Consider the following 23,351-nt stretch of genomic DNA (forward strand, 5'->3'; position numbering starts at 1 on the left):
GTTGGTGGTTCTCCATCTGGTCAGTTTCTCGAGGGCTGACGTATCGACGGAGAGCTCATTCAGTGTCAAGAAATGTCGCCCAGCGCGAAGGATCTAAATTAAATATTGACTTATAATGCCTGTCTTGGTGGGAAGTGTTAATTATTAACTCGACAAATTGTAATTTCATGGCTACAAGGAATCTCAGAGCAAAAATGTCATGTATTTTACCTTTGGAACTCGCGAAAATTTTCGCAGATCATGCGATGTCTAACAGCAACGATTCTGACTCCGAACGAGAAACAAAGTAAAAGCCTTTGTCATGGATATTTCAAAATATTCGTCTGTCGTGGATATCATCGGCTATCAATCAAAATATGCAATTTCCATGGTGTACTTTCTTAGAATTGCATTTAAAATAGGGCCTACTATTGTTTAAAAGTATATAATTTTTATTATTTAAAAATCATTTATTTTTCAATAATAGTGGGCAAAATAGATTCAGAGCTGTAGTAATGCTGATAATTGTCATAAATTGAGCGCATTTTCATTTTGGAAGGCTTTTAATGAGAGTTCAGAATTAGAAGAACGTGTAGGAGTGTAGAGAGGAAGAAAATATCATTAATTGCCTCAAATTTGCGGACGGTTTGGCATAGGTTGCAGAGGATCCCGAAATTCTCACGAAGATAGAAGAAAAGATCGTCGAATTTTGTGAACAATATGAAATGAGGATAAATTTAAGGGAGGTTAAGGTATGGGGATAGTAATAGAGGATTAGATTGAACTGAAACTAGGAATGGTAATAGGGTGGTTTCCTATTATTTTTTTATTGCCTAAATCGAAAGATTATTACTCCTGGAGTACGTATTTCACGCTTTTAGATTTTTAAATGACGATATCTATTTTTCGCGATTAAGTGAAAAGTGAAAATTTTCAAGCGCGCGAAAACGCGACGCGTAAGTAGGAAAGATGGGAAAAAGTCCGTGCGACGCATTTCTGGTTCCCCCTCCCGCCTTGTTAGGTGACCTTGATCGAGGCTCTGAGCGCTGATAGGACGCAGGATGCTAGCGGGTAGCTAGCTGGCTGGTAGCGCTTGGCTTAAAAAAGGTTTATTAATACCTTATCAAACGAATAAAACTTTCCGACCTTAGCCAGTTTTAATGCGTGATTATTAAGACATGTTTCCCTGAGCTCTGTGCCTCATGCATGCAATGGTAACCTCAGACGATGTATAACTCCTATCCTCTCGTGTAGAAACTAGGTCCCTGTGACGTCACGTGGAGTGGAATCGCATGGGCGCCAATCTGGCCTTTTTCAAATGAGGATAAAATTTGACCCTTGCCATTCGTCTAAACCGGTATTTCAAAAACCAAATAATTTGTGTATTATGAATACACTAATGGTGGGTAACGAATCGCAATCAATGCCTTTCGTTTTCTTTGGTGAAGACAACTACCCTATTGAGGGGTTGAGAACCCAAGGGGTACAAGTGATTTTTTTCTCAACGGAGTTAGGAGAATTTAATTGCTAGAATAAATGCACAAAAATCGTTTGCCTAGGGATACGAGCGAGTCTCAGTTCTGTGCTGATATCGAGTGGAAAATCAAATGCACTACTAAATATCTAGTTGATCTCGTTTGTTTTCTATGCCTAATCTCTGTACTCTACTCTGTTTAGAAAAGAGAAATCACTTGTACCCCTTGGCTTCCAACCCACTCATTTCAAATATGAAAATTTTAGCATTATTTTTGTTATCTACTCTACATACTACCCTCAACCCACAACCTACATCTGTATACTACCCTACTATAATGTATTCCTCACCGGAAGACAACGTTAACCGTCGAAACTATGGTCATGTTTTAATAAAAAATTTTATGGAAAAACGAAGTTAAAAATTATTCATCCAAAAAATATATATTACCCCACAAGCCACCTCAAAAGGCGTGTGGAGGTGGGTGTTGGGACACCAGCCGTTTACAAATAAAAAGGATATCCTCTAATGAAATAACGCCTAGCATCTGTTTAAGTACTCTACTGTTCGGGGGAAAACGAATTCCCATTCCTATCCGTTCGGAAAACTATATCTATATATTTATCTTTTCTGTGGGACCTGGAAATATAGTGGCTTTATAATATGATGTAAATGTAGATGTAGAAAACAAAAACTGTGAATTGCAAAGTCACTGAGGAAACTCTTTAATTAACGGAAGAGAAGTAAAAATTATGAGATATTTGGGAATGATGGCTACCAGGGCGGACAGTGGTTAGTTTTTGGTGGTCGGCGTAATATGGGTGGGGGAAAATTCGAGGAAGAAGGGGAAAGACGCAAGGGGATCGGGGAGGGCGCGGCAGTGACGCAGGCTGGAATAGCGGCGCTTGCTCTGCGCCTGTGCGCCGGACAAAAATTCATCGATGAATAAGGTAACCGCCCAGAATGTTTGAGAGGCGCCCACCCATTGGCCTAAAAGGGGTCTCAGGCTTAGCGTCGCCAGACCCCCTCTCCCCACGGCCCTATCTGCCCCCTCCACCCTTCCCGCACCACAAGAACACACGCAGACAGGCGCTCTGATACCCACACCCCCTGCTCCGCGCCCTCCTCCCTTCGGCCCCTTCGCTTCCTCTCTTCCGCATGTGTCGGACCACCCCACCAATCAATGAAAATGGGGGCCGATAAGGGGCCGAGACCAAGTTCTGAAATCACTTTTTGTCGTGAGGGGGAGGTGGGAAGATAAGATCAAAGCGTTTTGGGATAATCAGCCTTACCTCCATTTCCTTTTCGACGATTTTGTTTTTAGGCTCGATATTAGGACACCATGTTTGCGTTCGATTTTTGTCCGGTGCGCTTTCGATTCGTGTATTTCTGTCCACTCAGTACGCAGGGTTCGCTGGGTTTTCTCTTTTCAAGAGGATGTGCTAAGTTAAGCACGAAAGGGTTAGTTGGAATTCTGCTCTGATTGGTTTTCCGGATTGATAAGTTTTTTTACGCTAAAAATTCTGTCGCACGAAAAGGAAAACGGCCTAGAATACCCGAAAGCAAAGAAGTGCATTTCGTACAAGTACGCGAGAATATTTACATTCGTTTGAATAATAGTATGCGTTTTCGATTTTCACACTATTCCATTGTTTAAGTCAATAATTTAGTTAAATTTTATTAAAGTAGCTTCTTTGGTGACGAGAAATGCATGAGCTTTGTTTTCGCTTATTTTTCTCTTTAGAGGTGTTGAGTAAGTGAATCTATTATTAAGGAGCAGCAGAGCCTATTGCTCAAAATGGCAGCGTCATGTTCATTTCATTCTTATTGATGATTAGCAAGTATACGGCATGACCGAATACTCTAGCAAATTAATCACTAGATTTACCATTTACGTCATTAAATCATTAGCTGGAAAATAATAATTTACCAAATCCACCCATAGCTATTAGCTGATGGCCTATTTTTATATTTCTCATTCGTAAGTGGCCTGCGAAGTGATAATCCTGGGTATGGTCTTCCTTGCCATAAGAGGTACTTCTCAATCTATAGGGTGACATTTTTAAAACTAAATAAAATGCCATATTTGAATTATTCCTCGATCACGTCAATTTATAGCTTGGTTGTAGCGAATAAGCCTCGGTTGTAAGAATAAGAATTTTATGGAGTTACAAATCGGAGTTAGATGTTTGATGAAATAATAAATGCTTCGTATACACCTCACAACAGAATTTAATTAACCGACTCGGATTTCGCCGTCTCTATAGAGATTTTCGGTGTCATCAGGGTTGGGAGACAGAGAGACTCGGGTCGATTGATTACATTTTATTGTATACAATATATTTATTTCATTTTTTGGATACAGCACCTTTTTGCGCGTTGTGTCCCTTATCTCCCTCTCCCACCAGCTATCGCAAGTCTATGTCCAAAATTTTGGCTGTGAATGGTCACTTTTCAATTTAAATTATAATGAAGTTGATTTAGTAGCAAAAGAAATGAGTTTTATCTAGAAAATAATCGCTAATATAGGCAAGGAAAATATATATGAATATTTTGACAAGTTTCTTTGATGCTCTGTGGTAATGGCGAGGGATCAGGCTTTTGACTTTTTTCAAATAAATATACCCCATTAATAAAGCGTCCAAAATAATACAGAATTTTTTATATAAATTATTAAACTAAATGAATAAAAATTATTCCTGAAAACTATCACTGTGATATAGGCTGAATATGATGAATTATATGTCGATGAAGACTTATTTTGGGGGCGTAGAGTGGGACTATTGATTTGATGCATTGCAATTCTTGGTGTATGGATTCCTTTTGTCCACTTTAATGCGTTTTAAATGGAAATCCAGATTCATAAGCTTTGTGTTACTCGTGTTATTAATTTATGTAAAAAATCATCACTATGCATACCTCGTTGAAAGGCTGATCCTATATTTTCATCTCTACACATCATATATGGTCATTTCTATGTTTCTATGAAGAATTTGAATTGAAATTATTTGAGACTTAATCATTCTTCCCCTAAATTTATAATTTATTTCAAGAAATTCATGTCCCATAGAGTAAGTTAAATGATTATATGTATGAAAATTAATACAGTAAGCGACCGCAGAAATTTATGATATTTTCATCAAACAATGTAAAAAAAAGTTGAAATGAATTACGTTAATTCATTTCACAATATTTATATCAGTTTAAAATTGAGGTCTTTAATGGCGACTGTGATGAATGTGTCCGTATGGAGTAAGAATTTTAAGTCCACAGTACTATAAACCTTCTCGGATTACTTAGTCCTCGAATGCGACTTCTGGAAAATATGTATGTTCTTGAGGGGTGAATCATCACAGTCAGTCGCGATCTTCCAACATATTCATTATCATTCAATATTAAATTCTACGTATGTCAAATATATGCTGTGCAAATTATTCCTTTCCTTTAAGGTCAGAATACAAATGGATTGACTGTAATTCTCGCTTGTCGTTGAGTACCGTAGAACGGGGTGAAAAGAAACATTGGGGTGAATAGAAACGAAACTTCTTTTTTTTTATGTATAATCTATTTCCTATATAACTATGGGTATAAGCGGCAACTATTATTTTTTTTAGATTGGTACACTTTTGGCTGAAAGTTAAGTAATGGTTTGTTTGGTTGGCAGAACTGGTTCCTGTTTGTTTGTCATGTTGAATTTTACCACGTGATTCTTGTTTTTTTTATCCACTTTGAACTTTCCAGGTAAGTCGGAATACGTAGTGTTCTTAAAAGTAAATAGCTGTAAAAAACACAGTTTAATTATTCATATAAAAGATTCAGGCTTATTTTAAGCTTTAGCTTTAACAATATTATTTCAAAAATTATTCATATCTTTTAGGTTAGGTTTTCAGAATTTATGGGGTGAATAGAAACAAATCATTTTTAGTGTTTTATTCACCTCGCAAGAAAAATATTTCAAAGATCACCGGTCAGATCTCACAATTTATTTATCATAATTTAATCTAGTTAAATACGGTAATTGTCAACCTATTCAATTTGTTTACTTATAGTTATGTAACTTCTTTTGTTTATGTACTGAATTAAATCATTATGTTGAGAAATAAATTTGTATTTATCCATTACAAATTAAAAATACCATATTTAACTGTTTCCATTCACCCCCGATTCGTTTCAATAGAAAAACACATGAAATTGAAGTACTGTTTCTATTCACCCCCATTTGCGGGGGTGAATAGAAACACCATGTTTTAATTTTTTTTCTTTAAAATCAAATAAATTAAATACTATAAACAAATAGGTCTAACAGAGACCTGTGTTTGGGCAAAAAATTGTGTACATGGAACAACTGCAAATATGCAAAATTTCAAACCAAAGTTGAAAATTGTTTCTATTCACCCCGTTTTACCGGTATCATCGATGCCCGAAAAATATTCTAGCAGTGTAGAATTTTCGGTTGTAAGGCAAAATAATCATTGGTGCGAGATAATTATGTGGATTATATGTTAACATTTACCTTTTTTGCTTTTCTGTTTGTTTTTCATCTCCCTTTTCTCCTACAAAAAATAATATCAAGTGATTTGAAATTATTGTTTTTTCTAAATTAAGTTTATCGGAGTTTTATTGTTAAGTATTTCCATATTACTTTATGATATTAACGTATTTCTGAGCTCTTCAGCAAATGCATTTTGTAGATGAAACTTAAGTTAAAAATTTTGCAGTCACTTTCTTTAGTGCTATTTATCGTTTTCTGAGTACATTTTGCTTCTAATTTACAGTTCGAAGTACATTCAATATTCTCTCGTTGAGATGGATTATATCGCACCTAATTATAATGGGAAAAATCCGCTATTTCGAATCACTGCTGATTTCATCAGTACTTCGATCAACTTTAAAAAATTTAAAATCGTGGGAAAATCATTGGGAAAGGAATTTCTGAGTTCGATATTCAGACAATGACTGAATTGCGCTGGGAGTTTGAATGCGCTAAACGGCCACCTCGCGTCAGTTAGCCTCGCCGCGAAATTTCTCCACCGACACGCCCGTCATGCAGACTTTACATTTTGAGACCTCGGAGGTTGAGGGTTATTCAGGGTACGAGGGGAGAGGAAGTTTCGGACGCACTGGATTAAAGGGGTTTCGGGGGTGGGAAGCGAGGGAGTGGCGGAGAGCGTCCTTCGGAACATGCGCCATACCCCCTGCCCCGTTCCGCATCACCCCATGTGAAACCCCCACCCCCTCATAAACGCACCGATCCCCCACCCACGTCGGCGGAATTGAGAGTGAAAGGTAAAAAACGTTTTTCTCCTCCCACAACCTCCCTCCCTCTCCCAAGTTGGGAAGGTCCTCATACCACTCGCGCGTTGAAGTCTCCCGGCGTCCCCCTCCCCTTTGCCGTTACCTCCCGCCATACGCCTCCGTTACGCCTCCCTCAGCCCGGCGCGCGCGCAACCGTTTTGCCTCCAGCACCGTAGATATTTCCTCCTCGTTCTTCTTTTTTTTTCAATCCCACCGCCCCCTCTCGCGATCGCAAACACGCCCGACTCCTCTCTCTCTATACCTTTCACCCTCCCACCTCTCTTTCACTAACTCGACCATTCCCTCCCCCCCTCATAGTTCCCCCCACCACTCTTCCTCCGACTCACCTTGCCTCCAACGCCGACTCGGATGATTCCTCGACGGCCTTCCGGACGAGAAGGAACCTCAACGTTGTGTGTCCCTTAAACCTTTCCGTGAACGCCTCTTGAAAGAATCGGAGGACCGTCAAGCAGGCAGTGAGGGGAAACGGGTGTGTGGAGTGACTCTTATAAGAACAAAAGACGTTGGACGCTGCGTGTGCTGGGTTTTTGGGTGGTCTCTCCGTGTGCTTGGATTCTAGGGATTTTAATCCCGGCCTCGCTTCCCAAATGGGAGGTTCCCCGTGAAACTCAGCGGACTTAGTGGTGGACTTGCTGGTCGAATCGGCCGCCATGGACTACGCGTGGACGCTGGACGAGACAGCGGCCGGCGGAGGCGATGGTGCCGGCGGTGGGGCTGTTGTGGTGGTGGTTGAAGGCGGTGTGCCGGTAGGCGTGCCCGGAACCGTGGTCGTCATGGAGGAGGTGGAAGAGGGCAAGCCCTCCAGGATGGTGCTGGATCGGCGGCACCTCACAGGTCGGTCGCGCCTCGCCAAAAATTCCTCTGTCCGAATTGCGCAAACACCCGAGTTGATTGATATCTTGTCCGTGTTTTTTGTGTGTGTTTCGGTGGCTTCCTATGGGCGTATGTGTGATTCCTTCAGTTGTTGGTGATAACCAAATAGTGCTACCGTCAGCGACAGCCTCTGACAATGTCCTTCTAAAGCCTCGCTAATCAACCATCGAAGATTGCGCAAATTAAGATGATGCATCACTTCCGCTCAACCGGTCATATATTTTTCTTGATGAACTGCGCGTATCATTGCTAATTTTTTAGGGTACGCAGAGTATGAGATTAAATTTGATAATATATTGAGTTAAAATTTTCAAATTTGAGGTACAGGAAAATGTTGACAAGGTTTTAATTAGTATCCCCTGAAAATCTCCAGTCAATATAATTGGTTCTAACAATCACTCCATCGCGATAAATCTCCAAAATAAGTGGAAGTGATGAGCCCTATTAGGGTCCTTGGAGAATGAATTATAGTATACTCTCTACCAAAACTCATTGCCCTTAACTATTGTGAAAATTATTCCCATTTGGTGTAAAAAATTAGAGGAGTGGTTGTAATACGTATTATCTAGCCACGCGAACTTTTGAACAAAGTTAGTATTGAGTTTGCTAAATCTGGCTTATTTTTATTCATCGATTATTTTCATTTTCCACCGGTATCAAGGATCTTGTTGCTATTGTGACGTCAATGGTATCTTAAGTGTGTCCATAACATTCTGTTAACAGTTCATCCGCATAACTTACATTAAGAGTGCAGAATTTAAATTTCCCGCTAAATTTTCTATTGCTTTAATTTCTGCATAGGTTGACAGTTTAATTTACCGCGAATATGAATGTACTGTTTTTAAGCCCACATATGTATTTTTAAACCCAAAATTATCACCGGTGGGCGTTAGGATCGATTAGTGGCAGCGTCTGCAATGAGTGCTAGCAAACTCCTGCCCATTCTAATAGCGCCTCAACGCAAGGCATGAAATGCAGATGGTATATACGGGTAAATTGAAGTGGGTGATCGTTAGACTAATAACTTGGAGGGGTTGAGTGAAAATTAGAAACATCCGGCAAGTTTCAGTATTTACTAGTAACATGACGAATAACATGTTGAATTAACCAAATATTCGCTTAATATGTTTGTGCTCTTGAAAAATATATTCAACTACGCAGCTTCCTTCTAAATGTAAATAATAGATCAAATAAGATTATATAAAAAAGACTTACCTGAAAATTATGGTTTTTCTTTATGAGTCGTTATAACGAAATCAATTCTTCCTCGTTAAGTATGCGTAAGAATTCGTCTTTTTTTTTACTATTTATGTTATTTTCATTGGAGTTATCGGCACGTTAGTCGTTGAGTGAATAAACGTCGATAAAAATGCTTTAGTTCCTTAATGAAGGGGACAATAAGCGAACGCTCTATGTTAATTTTATTTTGCTGGCACTTCTCCTGTGATGCATTTTGCTGTCGCGAGTAATGTCAACATTTCCACTTGATACGGAAGAATCTCAGTCTATTTTGATTATTATTGTACCTTTTACGGCTACCATTTACCCGTTGCATTACTAAAATATCAGTACCATTTTATTTATCAAATCACGGGTAATTTGATAAATAAAATAGGTTAATGCGCTGACTGCGTGGAATAAATTTCAGTATTATAATACTCTGAATCTATTTATTTCAATCAATGCAGTATCATGTTCATTTACTTAGCATTGGTAATGAGGGTCATTTTCGCACTGTGGTGCCGATGGAAAACTGCGTGCATGTGAAATTTTCTGTCAATGATGAATTAGTATTTTAATGAACACAGACTTGATTATCGGTAATATTTTATTATCTTCATTTGAATGTGAATCCAAATCCTCTTGTATTGTAAAGTATATGACGTAGTGTTTTCGTAGCGGTTAATTGTTTATTCTTCCTAAAAATTAATATTTCTCCTTTTCACACCCTCTTTTTGTTCAGAATTTGGGGGTTTATGTTTACATTTCCAGTTGGTTGTTGTCGACCTGCGAAAATCATTCTTTTTCGCAAACATTTCTCATGAATTTATAAAGCATGCTTCGCACTCTGCACAGTTTTTATCGTACTAAACCATGAACTAATATTTCGTATGACAAATGTACTTCAAGTCAATTTATTTTGTGTCTTTAATCACTTATTCCGCAATTTTATGACGATATAATTGCCCATTTTCAACTGTGAGTCGGAGATTAATGTTTCTTGGTGTATTTCTTTCAACTATCACTTCAAAGCAGAATAATCGTAAAGGAAGTAATATTTGTCATTAATTGTTAACCAGTTATCGTAGGTTATTTACTCCTTAATATATGTTTTTATATGTGGTCATTGATTTTTTGTGCGGGTGGGTATAGCTTTCGCGTCGAGACCTGAGGCATTCCCACGAAAATAATGGAGCAGATGTTCATACCCCACGTGTCTCTTCCGGCGCTTGTTTGACCGATTTTGTTATTTGTGTTTTGTCACTTCCAGAGCGGAAGACATTTCTCCCCAGTCCAGGTCCCTCTATGGTCTGTTCGAAAAGTGCATTTTTTGTGTTTTAAACTCGAACATCGCCGTATTTGGTATTTTCCGGTCTATTTAGCGGCGAATCTCGGGCGTCAATGAATTTGTGGCGTTCGCACGTTTTGCGGTCCCATTTGGTTCTATTTTCCGCTAGGCTAAAATAATTATTTCCTGGAGAAATTAACCGCCGATTCATAAATCCTATGAGCTTACTGAGGGCACATATGCTTGCATCTAATAACATTTTCCTTATTTTTCCTTAATCCAATGTTGGGACTGGCTGTCTGCCTGTCTTTTTACTATATTTTAATTTGAAACATACCTTACAATCCATGTTCCCAAGCTGATAATGTTTCCATTATTTTCTTTTATTCTCTCATTGACAGAATGTTTTGTATTGACTATATTAATTTTATACTTTGGATGATACTGCTTAATAAAGATCGTTTGTAACTTACTTTTTATACGAGATATATTTATGCCTATCGCATTTGGAGGTATCAAGCAGTTGAATGTACCATTGCAAAAATTAAATAATAATTTCTTAATTATATGTAATTGCATTCAGGACCAACTTTTTTTCTCTTACAATGAAATCAATAAATGGCACTTACATGCATCCATGACCTGGGTTGTGGAAAGGTCCACCGAGACGGGATTCGAACCTCATACCCTTGGGCAGGCAGGCGAAAATGCTACACAACCACCATCAATGCTGATATTTATGGATATAATCTGTCAATAATGTAATATGTGGCTTCATAAAATTCTGGACGTTACGATGCGCGACCCTACGATAACCCTCTCCATGGTCCCTTATTCCCCCAGTAAGCCAGTAGTTTTCTCATACGATTAATTTCTAAATTTTTATGCACCTGCAAATTCAGCCCACGCGGTTTTTTATTATGAAATTTCCCCTAAAATTTCCGATGTGTTAAAAATTGTAGTAAAAGTTACAACAAGGAATCATATTTTACCAAACATAAACAAAGAAATTTTTGACACGACCCAATGTTCCCTAAAAGATGCCGAAAAGCCGTTCCGGCTGTATTTAAGCATTAGTTTTTTCTGGGAAACTGTGAATATTCAGTCTCTCTTTCGGTAATTCTCGTCGGTAAAATTAAATCCCGAGCTCGAATTGCAGTGCAGGATAGGAAAAAAATCAATTTCCCCCTTTTTGCAGAAGATAGTCTTGCTGCACCAGTTGAGATGAGAAAGTGGCTGAGGACAGTTGTCAAACAGAGGACGTTGATCCCTGCCAGGTTTCGGGAACGTCAGTGCCTTTGACTTTTTCTTCGAATCACTAGTTTCGAAAATCAATTCCCAGAACTTGATTGAGTTTCGAGATCCTCAGTAAAACACCGCACCTAGATGCTTATCCTCATTTGTGTTTTATTCTTCACCGTATTTTTTTCCTCATTGACGTTATTACTTCATTGTTTTCTTCTGGTAGGAAGTCAAGCTGTTGTATTCTTAGCGGGATGAAAAAAGTAAATAGTTCATTGCTTGTTTCACTGTTTCATTATTTAGGGAACTTAAGAAACCATATTCCCTAGCTGCATAAAAATGTAATATCCCATGTTTAGTATCAGGTTCACAATTTTTTCTAATAAATATATTTGAAAGTGTTTGCTACCGTATTATACATGAATTGAAATCAAGTTTTCAGTTGTTCTTAGAGTAAGTATCTATTAAGCTTATAGCATGTTTTCAACCTGGTAGTGTTTCTATTATTTTTTTTAATTTTCTCATCGACAAATTTATACTATTTTATTATTGACTGCATTAATTTTATACTGTGGATGATTCTGTTTCTATTATCTTTTGTAGCATCAATGTTTTAATAAATGCTGCATTATTCTTGCGCACCTGTGTATAGTTCCGTTAATTTTTTAATAGATTCATTGAAAACTTTTCCTGATATTTGGCTATAACATGACCTTTTCATCTTAAATATTTCATCTTCCCATTCCTAAAATGTATTCTTCGTTTTTCCTGTAATCGTACGGGCACTTACTTCTTTTGATACGGCAGAATCCCTCCTTTAGTAGTCTCTTCACCACACTCCCCGTATCTCGTACTCCCTCTTCTAAGTCGCTTGAATAAGTAGTGGGAAGAAAGCGAATGTTTTTTATTTAATTCTGTCTACCTTTTATCATATCCAAGCCAATTCAGTGCCCTCCTTCGAAGTGAGTACATTTTTGAGGCATTTATTCCTAATACTTGAGAATGTGTTCATTACGGACCGCATCTCTTCAATTTTTCCCGTCCTAACCTTACTTAAATCAAATGTTTGAGTCGATTTTTGTATTGCTTATAGATTTTTGTGAAAATTTAACTCGCGCTTTTACCTAGTCATGCTAAGAAAAAAAACATTTTTTACGAAATTCAATGTGTTGACACGTTTTCACGAAAACTTAGATACGTTTCTAAAGTATAAACGGACAAAAGCGTTCCGTGTATAGGTACATCAGAAATGCATATCGTATCAAATTTTTGAGGCGAGTGAATGCATTACCCTTATAAGTTGAAGTATCACTGTACCGTGGTGTACTGATGTCGCAAAGTCACGTCTGACGTCGCGTCCTGGTGTCGCAATGTTGTACACATAAGGACTAACTGAAATGAAAATGAAAATTCCCATTGTAATAGACGACACGTGATAGTATTTTATCTTATCTCAAGTAGAATGTCCAAGAGTAAGTTCTTGCCATCAGAATTACTTTTATAGATTACTTTTCTTCTAATATAACACATTAATTTTCTCGTCCTTTTATTATTTATTTTGTATGGCAGAAATACTATTGGGCTGAAATAATTTGTCTTGGCAGTTAAAAGTGAGTTGTTCAATGTGGGTCGTCTCATTTTCAGGGCTTGTGTCGAATGGATTATCGTCTCGCAGTTTTCCAAAAAAGTGTTAAGGTATAATTAACAAAGACTTTATCAGAAATTTCAATCAGAAAATTCTGATTTACAAAAATTTCTTTCTAATTTAAGTATATATTTGAGTTAATTAAATTATTTCGTGTTTTATTCTGGAAGTGTCACTTATACAGAGTAAGCTTGATTATTAGCTATTTATGATGAAAAAGTAGCTATCAGATATGAATCGTTCCTTTGGGTCTCTTTGGTTGCTGTACTTCTCTTTTCTTTTAATTTAACTTTCAACGCTATGACCCGAAAAATAATATGGACAGATTAGAGTAGAATCCACCATAATGCAGGGAATAAGTGTGTGAATTTGACACTATCAGTATAGGGCCTTTCCCTGAGCCACCATGCTTGGAGAGATTTTTCATAATTACAATTATTAATTATTATTATTGTTATTATTATTATTGTTGTTATTATTAATTATTATTTTTATCTGTTAAATATCCCCTAAGTAGGTATGGATTAATCCAAGATGTATGGGAAAAAATAGTTCTTTACTGAGACTGATCAAAGGGTGTGTAGTATATTTGTCAAGTGGGTAATATTGGTCCAACTATGTGTTGTGATATTTCGGTGGCTGCCGAATTTTTATTTAGTCTCAAATGTTTATATACTTGAAATTCACCATATTCAACATTAAACCTGGATAAATATTGTAATTAATTTACCTGGTGAAATAATTTATACCGTTTACAGATGACTCGGTCATCAAAACTTCGGCAGTAACATGCGAACTGGAGAACCCAAATAGTTTACATTGATAGTGTACGCCCACAAAGCTCAAGATCTTACTTCGGTCTTCAGTAGTTGGAGTTCATAGAAACTAGTGTTTATTACTTCGTATCTGAAGACTATTTGTAGTCTTATAGAGGTACTTATTTCCGCAAAATATGCCAAAAAGGAAAGCTTGTCACTATAAAAACGACTTATGATTAAATTTAAACTTCTAATAAATTTGTCTTCGTTGCAAAATCATTAGCTGTCATAAAGGTCATGGGGAAATTTAAACAGCTATGAATCGATTCTTCCAGCTGTGTAAAAAAAAGCTGTCTTTTTTTATCCTGTATTGACTTCTGGGTTGTGAAAAATGCCTGCGATAGAAATTGGTAAAAGCCAAATTAGTATGATTGACGATATTAAACTATGATGAGAACTTGAGTGTTGCTGCGCAGAAAACTCATTTTCTCCCGTTTGAAACGAGGCATTGTCTGCATTCTTTATTTTACGTATTATATTCTATTTAGAACTCAGTCTTGAGAAAACAAAAGGTGCTTATTCTTTAAATGCACCATTGATCATGTCCCATTTCTTTCACGATGATAAATGTTAGCAAAAATTCTTTCCAGCAATATTTCAGAGGCCAATTTTTCCGCCTTCTTCCTTAAGTTATGACGCGAAATTTCTCTTCATTGGTTCCCTGAATTTTCTTTCACTCGCTCCAGAAGTTACACGCGAACAAAAACCGCCTAATGTGTTCCTTTTTTGTACATCCCTCTTCCTCCTTAGGGGAGGAGAGCTTGGCGATGGATGGAGAGGGAAGACGAACAGAGTGCATTTCATTCTTCGCCGGCTTTTCTCCCCTCCCGAGACCTGTTCATAGTCTATTAACTGGAGGCTTCCCTGTTTTTTGCAACGCCCTCCAGTGACGTAGAACAACCAATATTATGGGAGAGTTGCCTTTATTGTACCGGCTTCTAATTTGTGCCACCTCGGTAAAACCGAAGTCGGTGGAATCTTGAGACTTCTATCGTGCCCAGCTTCAATTAGGTCGTACTAGACGCCAAAATAACAGTCGCCAGCTTAGTGCGTTCGAGAACGGCCTGTGTGTGAGAGAATAAAATATTTTGTAATTTTGAAGGAATTTTTTTCTGCACACATCTAGGAGAATAACAATAACAAGATAAATGGAAACAAACTGTGTTACTTATTTGCTGAACATGCATGTATTTTTTTTTACATACATTGGTTTTCATGAAGATATGATTCTATTTCTATTATGGTTAGTTTATAAGGAAGTAACGAAGACAAAATGGCGGAGTTACCTAAAATGTACCACTAGCACTTTCCCATTATTTACCGGTACAATTTAGGACACCGTAGTGCTATTAAATGATGATTTACCTCTTTTTTATTTGTAAATATATTTTAGTTGATGTACTATCGCTAATGTTATTCATTGTTAATTTGCTATTTATTGTAAATAATTTGCATTATCGTATGGGTTCCATAAGAAAATGAAGAAAATAGAGAGTAGATGAACTCCATTCATTATTAGCAGTAGGTACCTTAAAATGGGGATTTCTCCAAATACGAAGGTAAAAGCAAGAGTAGCTTCTATTAGAGCTTCATGACCTGGGCAGGGAGCCTGTGGGTTGAAGAGTAGTCCATGTTTGGAAAAACTTAGATTAGTGAAGGAGGAAAAGGCCAAAATTACCCTTGAAAAGGAAATATTTTGGTGACACTGCAGTGATATCAACAAAGAAACTAATGGATGGACCTGCGATAGAATAGTGTTGAACTGTGTGAGGAAGAAAAATGGAAGATATGATAAGGTGTATGTACTTTAATAGTATATGGATTCATCCTAAAAGCGCATTGGTGGGAAAAAGAGTGAAAACATTTTTCTGTAATGTCTATAAATGGATGTATTGACCAGCAAAATTCAGTAAAATGCTTATATTAATAGCATTGATATAAACTTCAATGAATTTATTTAGCTTCGGCCAAATAATTGGCAAGGGTCCAATTAACGTGGTCCAATTAAGGAAACCAATGCAGGTATTTATAAATTCAGAAATACTTTGCTTTTAACTGTGTGACTTGGAACATTTTACTATCGAATTCTATGCATTACATTACACCGAACAAGATAAAATAATATCAATCACTATGTAACTTATTAATTGAGCTAATTTAATAAAATGTAAAAAGTGGTACAATATATGTAACTCTCCCATATATTCTAACTCTAACCTACAGTAATTGGTTTTCATTTTCAATTGCTGTATCCCATAATTCATGAAAGACACTATTCTATATCTTCTAGGGCCATGTTAACTTCTCTTTTTCTTCGTTCTTTGTTATTAGTTGAAGTTCTTAGGGATACAAATGTCATACATGTTTCAATTTTACAGGTTTACAATATGTATTTATTGCTCTATTTGACCATACTAATATTTTGAACCCGAGAATAAATCTACCGTATTCTGAATGCCTCCGTTATAATGTACTCATGCTTCATAATGGCTAATTTCTCTGATCAGTATAGATCAATAGTGTAACCAAGTATTTCCGCGCATGGCTCCATTGATGACTAAATATACTATTTTTTATTTATTCCTTCCCTACTTCACGTTATCGCCATAACGAAGCGCATATAAGTTTGAATTGCCACTTTATACGTGTATTTAGAAAGTAATATTTGTACCGTGTGTGCAGTTACTGGCCTATAGGAATTCTGCTTTATTTTGTGTTTTCATATCAGCATGGGCTGGGCAGTATTTCAAATTAAAGAATTTTAAAATACGTATTGTAAATACTTTTGTAAGTTTTATATGGTATTTAAAATACACGATCTGAACGTATCTTGTGTTTTGTTTCTCAAGTACAGATTTTTAGTATTTTCCCATTATAAAATAAAAAATACCTTTTTAAAATACTAATTTTGAAGTACATAGCTCTGATAGCAATTCTGTAACGTTATAATTCAGAGATTACTTCGTCTTCGTTAGAATCGTTTTCTTTATGGTTGAAACTATCCATAACGTACTAAGGCAGATTATATGCTTTAAAGATCTCCTAATTTCCATATATATGTATTTTTTTATCTAAAATGTATTTAAAATACTGTTTTGTTGTTTGTTTTTCAAATACCCAACTCAAAGGTATTTTCTATTTTGGACTTGAAATACATTTGGAGCGGTATTTTGTATATCAAACACTTCTCGACCTGTATTTTGCCCAGCCCTGCATGTCAGTAATACTAGAGTTTTATTGATCATGTTGAGTTTAGGCTTCGGGATAAACAGAGAGGAAGAGAGACGGACAGAGACGGCATTTGTCTTTTCTTCTCCGCCGGCACTCCCCTCCACCCCCACTCTCGAAAAATGTTCATAGTCTATTTACTGGCTGCTCTTCCCTGTTTTTTGTCCCTCTCCTCTTCCCATACGGAGTGAAAGAAAGAAAGAAACTCTCTTTCGCCCGCTCTGATCGAGATTTTTCAAGGTACAAAAAAAAAGACGCAACACGCGCCGCTCCTTCAAGCGTCTCTTCCATCATCGCTGCATCACACGGCGAAACTAGGTTTTCCTTTATCGCCTCCAAGAATGGACAATAAGCGATGCCGTGTTTCATTTTTATGACTCGCCTAGTGCCAAATTAAAGTCGGTGGAAACTTTCTCTGTCGTAAAGTAGTGTGCGATGTTGCGGGGATTGTTCTTGCATTTCAACGTGATTATATATTATCTGCCGCTGCTAGGTTTTATGAAAATGTCCAGGCGTACTTCAGAGTATAATGGGAAAAGGAATTCATTACTTATATGATATTAATTTTTGAATTGTACCTTCCTCCCTTCTCCTTTGTGAGGAGGTTTTTTTCAGGTGGGGAGGAGGAAGCTCGACGTATAATAAGCAAAGAGTGCCCTAAGGCGAGAAAATATCTATTGTGAAACACGACTTCTCTCTGCAAACAAAACATAATTAGCCATAAAGGGAGCCGTCCGCGGAAATACTTTATTGCAGTATTGATAAATACTGCTCAGAGAATGGAGCCATTATACAGCATGGTTAGATTCGATTGGCGATAGTCAGAAAATGTTATCTTATTTAAGGAAACTTCCGGTTCATTGACGGGCTTCATCCCTTTAATATGATATTCCATTTGTACAGACGAAAAAGTTTACTTCTTAGGAAAACTATTGAATTCCCTGGTAGGAAGTAGACAGATTGTTCGGGAACTCCGAGATAGAGTGTACAACATGCAAGCACAACACAACAAATTAACTTGGCGTAACTTGATTCATTATGAGCAAAACCAATTATTGGCAAATTTTCGCAATCGCAGCTCAAACCCTGCATCAATCGTAAAATCGAATTCTGAGGATTTATGACAGCCTTTATTGCTATCAATAGTAAAAACTATGTTTCTTGCTACGGGTTTATTTAAAGAGAAATTCAATATTTCCCGGAATTTATGACTATACTCGTCGAGTTACGCCATTTTAGGTTTTTTAGGTGAACCGACAAGCCTTATAGAGTTTTCAGCCCACGTCAGAAAATCTTAAATTGGCGTAACTTTGCTCGTTATTCCACATACAGTTAAGTAAAGTATTCCGCCAGTCACGGCTCAGAAATCTAAATTATGTAATCGATATTCGAGAATTTTCATCGATGTGTATTACTCTCGATAGAAATAACTTTAATCATTTCTTCTTTCCAATTTCAAGAGAAATTCCACCCATCTCAACTTATGACTACATTTATTCTAGTTTCGTGGCTTTAAGTTGTTGTGAAACGGTAGACGCTTAATGTGTTCACCTCTATGCTTGTGCCAAGATAAGTCGTTGCGAGCAAGGCTTTCAACTCCATAGCAATGCCAAGTTTAGCCGAGTTAAGATATCGTGAACAAGTCTTAATAGAAGGCCCATGGGCCCATCGTTACCTAAGCTTCCTATTTCCTAGCAACGTATGCTTTACCTACACTTGGAAACTTACCATTATAAAGTCCACGACAAAATTGCAGATACCCACGGTATGAAACCTGATAGTTAAAATATTTAAGATTGTTAGTTGAATGAAAATTAGAATGGCTTAAGAATCCAGTATTAGGCTTACATGGCTAAATAAGTATGTGGAAAATTGAGCTAAGCAATCATTTTGCGTAGCAATAGTAAATTGCAAGGTATTATTTCGGCTCATTTAGGACACAAGGTACCTCTTCGTTGGATTTTTAAGTTTCAGTTTCTAAATCTATAAGTTACCTCGGAGCGTAAAAGTGCCATTCCACTTAGCATTGAACTAATTGAAATGATTAATTTATACCTTTGACGTATTTGTTGATAAGACAACATTTAATCGAGATTTTCTAATTTGAAGAGTAGGTATATGGTAAATGATAAATGTTTCGCAACTCTGCTCTGTAAAAAAAATAATTGCAAATCAGCAATACCACTCAGGATATGAAATGTGTGTGTCCTTTTTAATGACGAAATTCTTATGATACTCCTGCGAATATATCTTAGAAATGGAAACGGTGTCACATTGGTCTCTTCTAGCTCTTTTTAGTTAAAAGTTTTTGAAGAAAAATTCTCTATCTACAACGAGGCACTGTAACTCATAATAATTGACATAATTGTTCTCTGTCTTGAGAGAAAAATGTCAACATCCTTCCCATAATTTGATCTCTTCAGCCGTAGTTTTTATGGCCGACAAAAGCTTCGGTATAGCAATATCTTACTACGATGAAGTACATTTTGCACTGCTCCAATAAGCCTATATTTTTCTTTCGCGTTGAATTGTGCCAGCATTCATTATCCTCATATGGGAGTGCGTATATCTTCCTGGTCATGCCATATGCTTGAGATGGGAGTGAAGACGTAACAGTATTTCAATATGGCGGAAGATGTGTAGTTTGAGTCTTGTCCGATTATATACCCAGAAACTTAATTAATCGAGGAATGAAATCGAAAATGGTGCGATGAGAATGGCGCGGCCTGCTTAACTATATCGGAAAGATGATTGAGAGTTAAAATAAATCGCTCGAGAATGCTCTATGTTATTTACGGCGGTTTACCTACCATAACGGGAAGTCATTTGCCATACATTCAGAGAGAGATGGATATATTTGATCTGATAACGTAAAATAATGTAACTGCTGTAATATTGCAATCTTTATCCGTAAATTTTATGGAAATATTGTTCTTGAATGTGCAACTGCCTAAAGATTTTGCTGTAGCAAACAGCCATCACGAGAAAAATATTTATTTATGTATGTTATTCATAATATTCTGCCACTCAGGGAAGGCCGTAACAAGCGAGGGGGTCAGAGGTTTTACACTCCTTCCCAAAATTCCTGACAGATACAGTCTAAAGAGTACCTCTTCCAACAGAACGCCCCCTGAAAAATTTCTCTTGCTAAGGCCTTCTCAATTCTTCTCGATTCGATTAACCTTCGATCTTGTTGATAAAAAGAGCTTCTTTTCAGTTAATGTTGAAGCCTACGCTTACGAATATTTATTTTTGATTAGCTATAAATCATCTTTAAGGGAATATTATCGAAGAGAAGAAATTCATATGGAAATATTAATGGAATTGAAGAATGGTCTTAACTCATATGTATGAAGGTATTTACTGTCAAGCCAATCCAAAAGGGTAGCAAGGCTATATGAGTACCTAACCCAATGACGAAGTTGTTTTTCAGTCCTGTGACTTTTGCGTGTATTTATTTAAGCTATTTGCTTTGCCAAGTTGATGAATGTAGCGCCATCCACATATTTGGAGAACTTTATCATTCAGTTGAAAGTTCATCGCTGTGGGTGACTTTTTTTACGTCATTCTAATAGGATTATTAAGGTATGAAGTTTTTGGCTGTATTCGATCAATAAAGAGATTTCAACTTGGGTAGCTGGAAAACCGTAGTTATTTGTTTCCTCATGGCTGGATTTATTCAGAGTAGATTTTATGATTGAAATGCATTATAAATTCTGCGAAGCTGGTCGAAAATAATGTTACCCAACTTCAACTTCACAATATCATGTAATATTGATAAAAAAAAACATGCAGTACTGAGGTCTCGCGTTAATTATTCCAATAGGTACACAATGGCATGATCAAATGCTGTACGCGTGGGGTGACCTTTTCTGGAGTTAAGGGAAAAATTATAATGATAAATATTTTGAATTCATTATTGATCGGTAGGTATTCTTTTCTTTGCCTACATTTTTTTAGCTGCATGACAACTGTTGAGAAGTGTTGTTTCTGTTTTTTTTAACGAACACTGACCATCTCTGGATTTATTGTGAGAACTGGTGCATATCAATCTTATAAACCAATGTGAAACGTTTTCAATAATAATAATTCGGCGATTTTTCATAAAGGCTTATCTAACTTTTACTAAGTACTGATTAATTGAACTTATTGATTTGTTTCAGTGATCATTCCAGCTTTCCGCATCGAGACAGATGTGTAACAATGTGCTTAGAATTTCTCATCCGGAACTGCATTGACGTATTAACGCAATCTATTCATGTATGACGCCGCATAATTATAAGGTTATGATGATTAATTAACTTTAATTATTGGAAAACTTGGTGTTTTTTCGCGTATACTTGAAGGATCGGCCTTCCAACGAACCATGAGCTGTGTCACTCGGATTTCATTCTTCATTTTGCGTCGGCTTTTCACGAGGCAGTCATTTTTCATTTTCGCCAGGACAACCTTCTCTTAGAGGCTTCCGACTAGTTGTCGCCCCTAATCGGACTGAACTAGGTCGCCTTGATGCAACTAAACATGCTAATTCAATGGAATCTTTATTCAACCTTGCGTGTCGATATTTGGCTTTCTTGACTGGAGCAAACTAAACTTACTATCAGTCCTAATAGATAACAATTTTTTCTACTTTATGGTAGATATAAACGGTAGTGCCTGAAATAAATTGAGAATCGAATCCGTTGCGCCAAATTTGAATAGGTACTTTAAAAATTAGTTCAATAATAATAATTTTTTACTTTAGCGTCCGGAATTTTTGCAAAAACTATGTTTGATCATTCCTTACTATTCGCACAGACCAGATAATGCTACTATGATAATTTGTATACTTTCATCAACTCCATATAAAAGTGTGAAATATGGAAAACAAGACTTTATGAACAAATTCAACTGTGTCATGCGAGATTTAATAGAAAATTGGAGTATACACTGAATATCTATGATAATATATAGTGAAAGAAAGGTATATTATAAATATTTTCAAAAAATCAATATCAATTGATGCCCTAAAAGTTTTTTATTGATCAGCCAACGCCTTTTACAATTTGAATTTTTCCTAATATTATGCCATTGAATTTATGGAAGTAATGAAAAGTCTCTCTTGTGTATATTAATGTTAAAATTGCATATAATAAGATGTAATATTCTACATATACGCTAGTAAGGTTCCATTCTGATTAATTATAATCTCATAGGTCCACTTTTGGCCTTTGTTATTGAATTATGCATCATTAGCTGGGATAATCCCATTGACTAAAGAATTGAATGGATATGTTACAATTTCAAACCACACATATTTCCTCTTAAGAAACAATCTTTTGGAAAGATGGAACGGCAAAGACGTGGGTGAGATAGGTTTCTCCTTTCAGCATGGCCTTCATCAAGCATGCTTTCAAATGAGATCCTGACGTTTCTGTGTGACGTATGTCCTGCCGTGCGTTCTTAATCAATTATGACTGTGTTTCAAGAGGCGTTAATCAGCGCTAATATTTTTGGTGCTTTTTTCCGCTCTCAGAGTCTGGAGAAGTATTTATGTACAGATGAGTAGAGTAACTCAATATGTGATTGTGACCGGACGCAATATAAAAATTGGATCTAGGTTAACATATTCTCAGCCCTGAAGTAGTTATTTTGACCCTTAAATATTTCATATTTCCTTGGTTGATGCATTAGGTGTGTTATCCTTACATGTAAGTTATTGTAAATTAGGTGTATAGACAATGTTTAATCTTAAACGGAAATAATGGAAATGGAATTTTTTCATTCTACATATCTAAATTTATAATTTCTCAAAATATATGCATCAAGTATGTGTATGATTGTCATCCGAAAAATATTCCCTCAGTATTTTTTGGATCAGTGCCGTTGTACGCTATCAAAATTTACAATAATGAAAATATTTACTCTTTTACGTAGATTTTTAATTTATATGTTATTCGCGTTGCAACATCGGTTTCATCAGTGGGTAAATATTTTTTAAATATAAATTCAAAGTAATGGTTTTCAGTTTTTGCGGATATCTTTTACTTTTTTCATCTAAATACGTTTTTTTCGCGTATTCCGTGCGACCATAGTTTCTCATAAGTAACATCTTGAAGTAAGATATTCTCAAAGTCGATATAAAGCAAACTCTTAATGTGTCCCCTCTTAAAAACAAATTCATTTTATTTCACGAAATTATAAATTATGATACTTAGTCCGTAGAGTGCAAACATTTTATCGCGTATGCATTAATGTTAATCATTTGATTCATTGCAATATAAGTAG

At 36.4% G+C, this 23,351-nt stretch overlaps 1 protein-coding gene across 1 annotated transcript in view; it reads left to right on the top strand.

The window, feature by feature from the left end:
* The first annotated feature begins 7,112 nt into the window (after positions 1-7,112).
* LOC124174223 (myelin regulatory factor-like) overlaps positions 7,113-23,351 on the top strand; it is a 95,197-nt gene continuing 78,958 nt past the window's right edge. Inside the window, exon 1 of the mRNA XM_046553318.1 lies at positions 7,113-7,603. Coding sequence (XP_046409274.1) covers positions 7,420-7,603 — 184 coding nt within the window. The 5' untranslated portion in view covers positions 7,113-7,419. The remainder of the gene's footprint in view (positions 7,604-23,351) is intronic.

The sequence above is a fragment of the Ischnura elegans genome, chromosome 2, assembly GCF_921293095.1.
Source record: "Ischnura elegans chromosome 2, ioIscEleg1.1, whole genome shotgun sequence".
Lineage (NCBI taxonomy): Eukaryota > Metazoa > Arthropoda > Insecta > Odonata > Coenagrionidae > Ischnura > Ischnura elegans.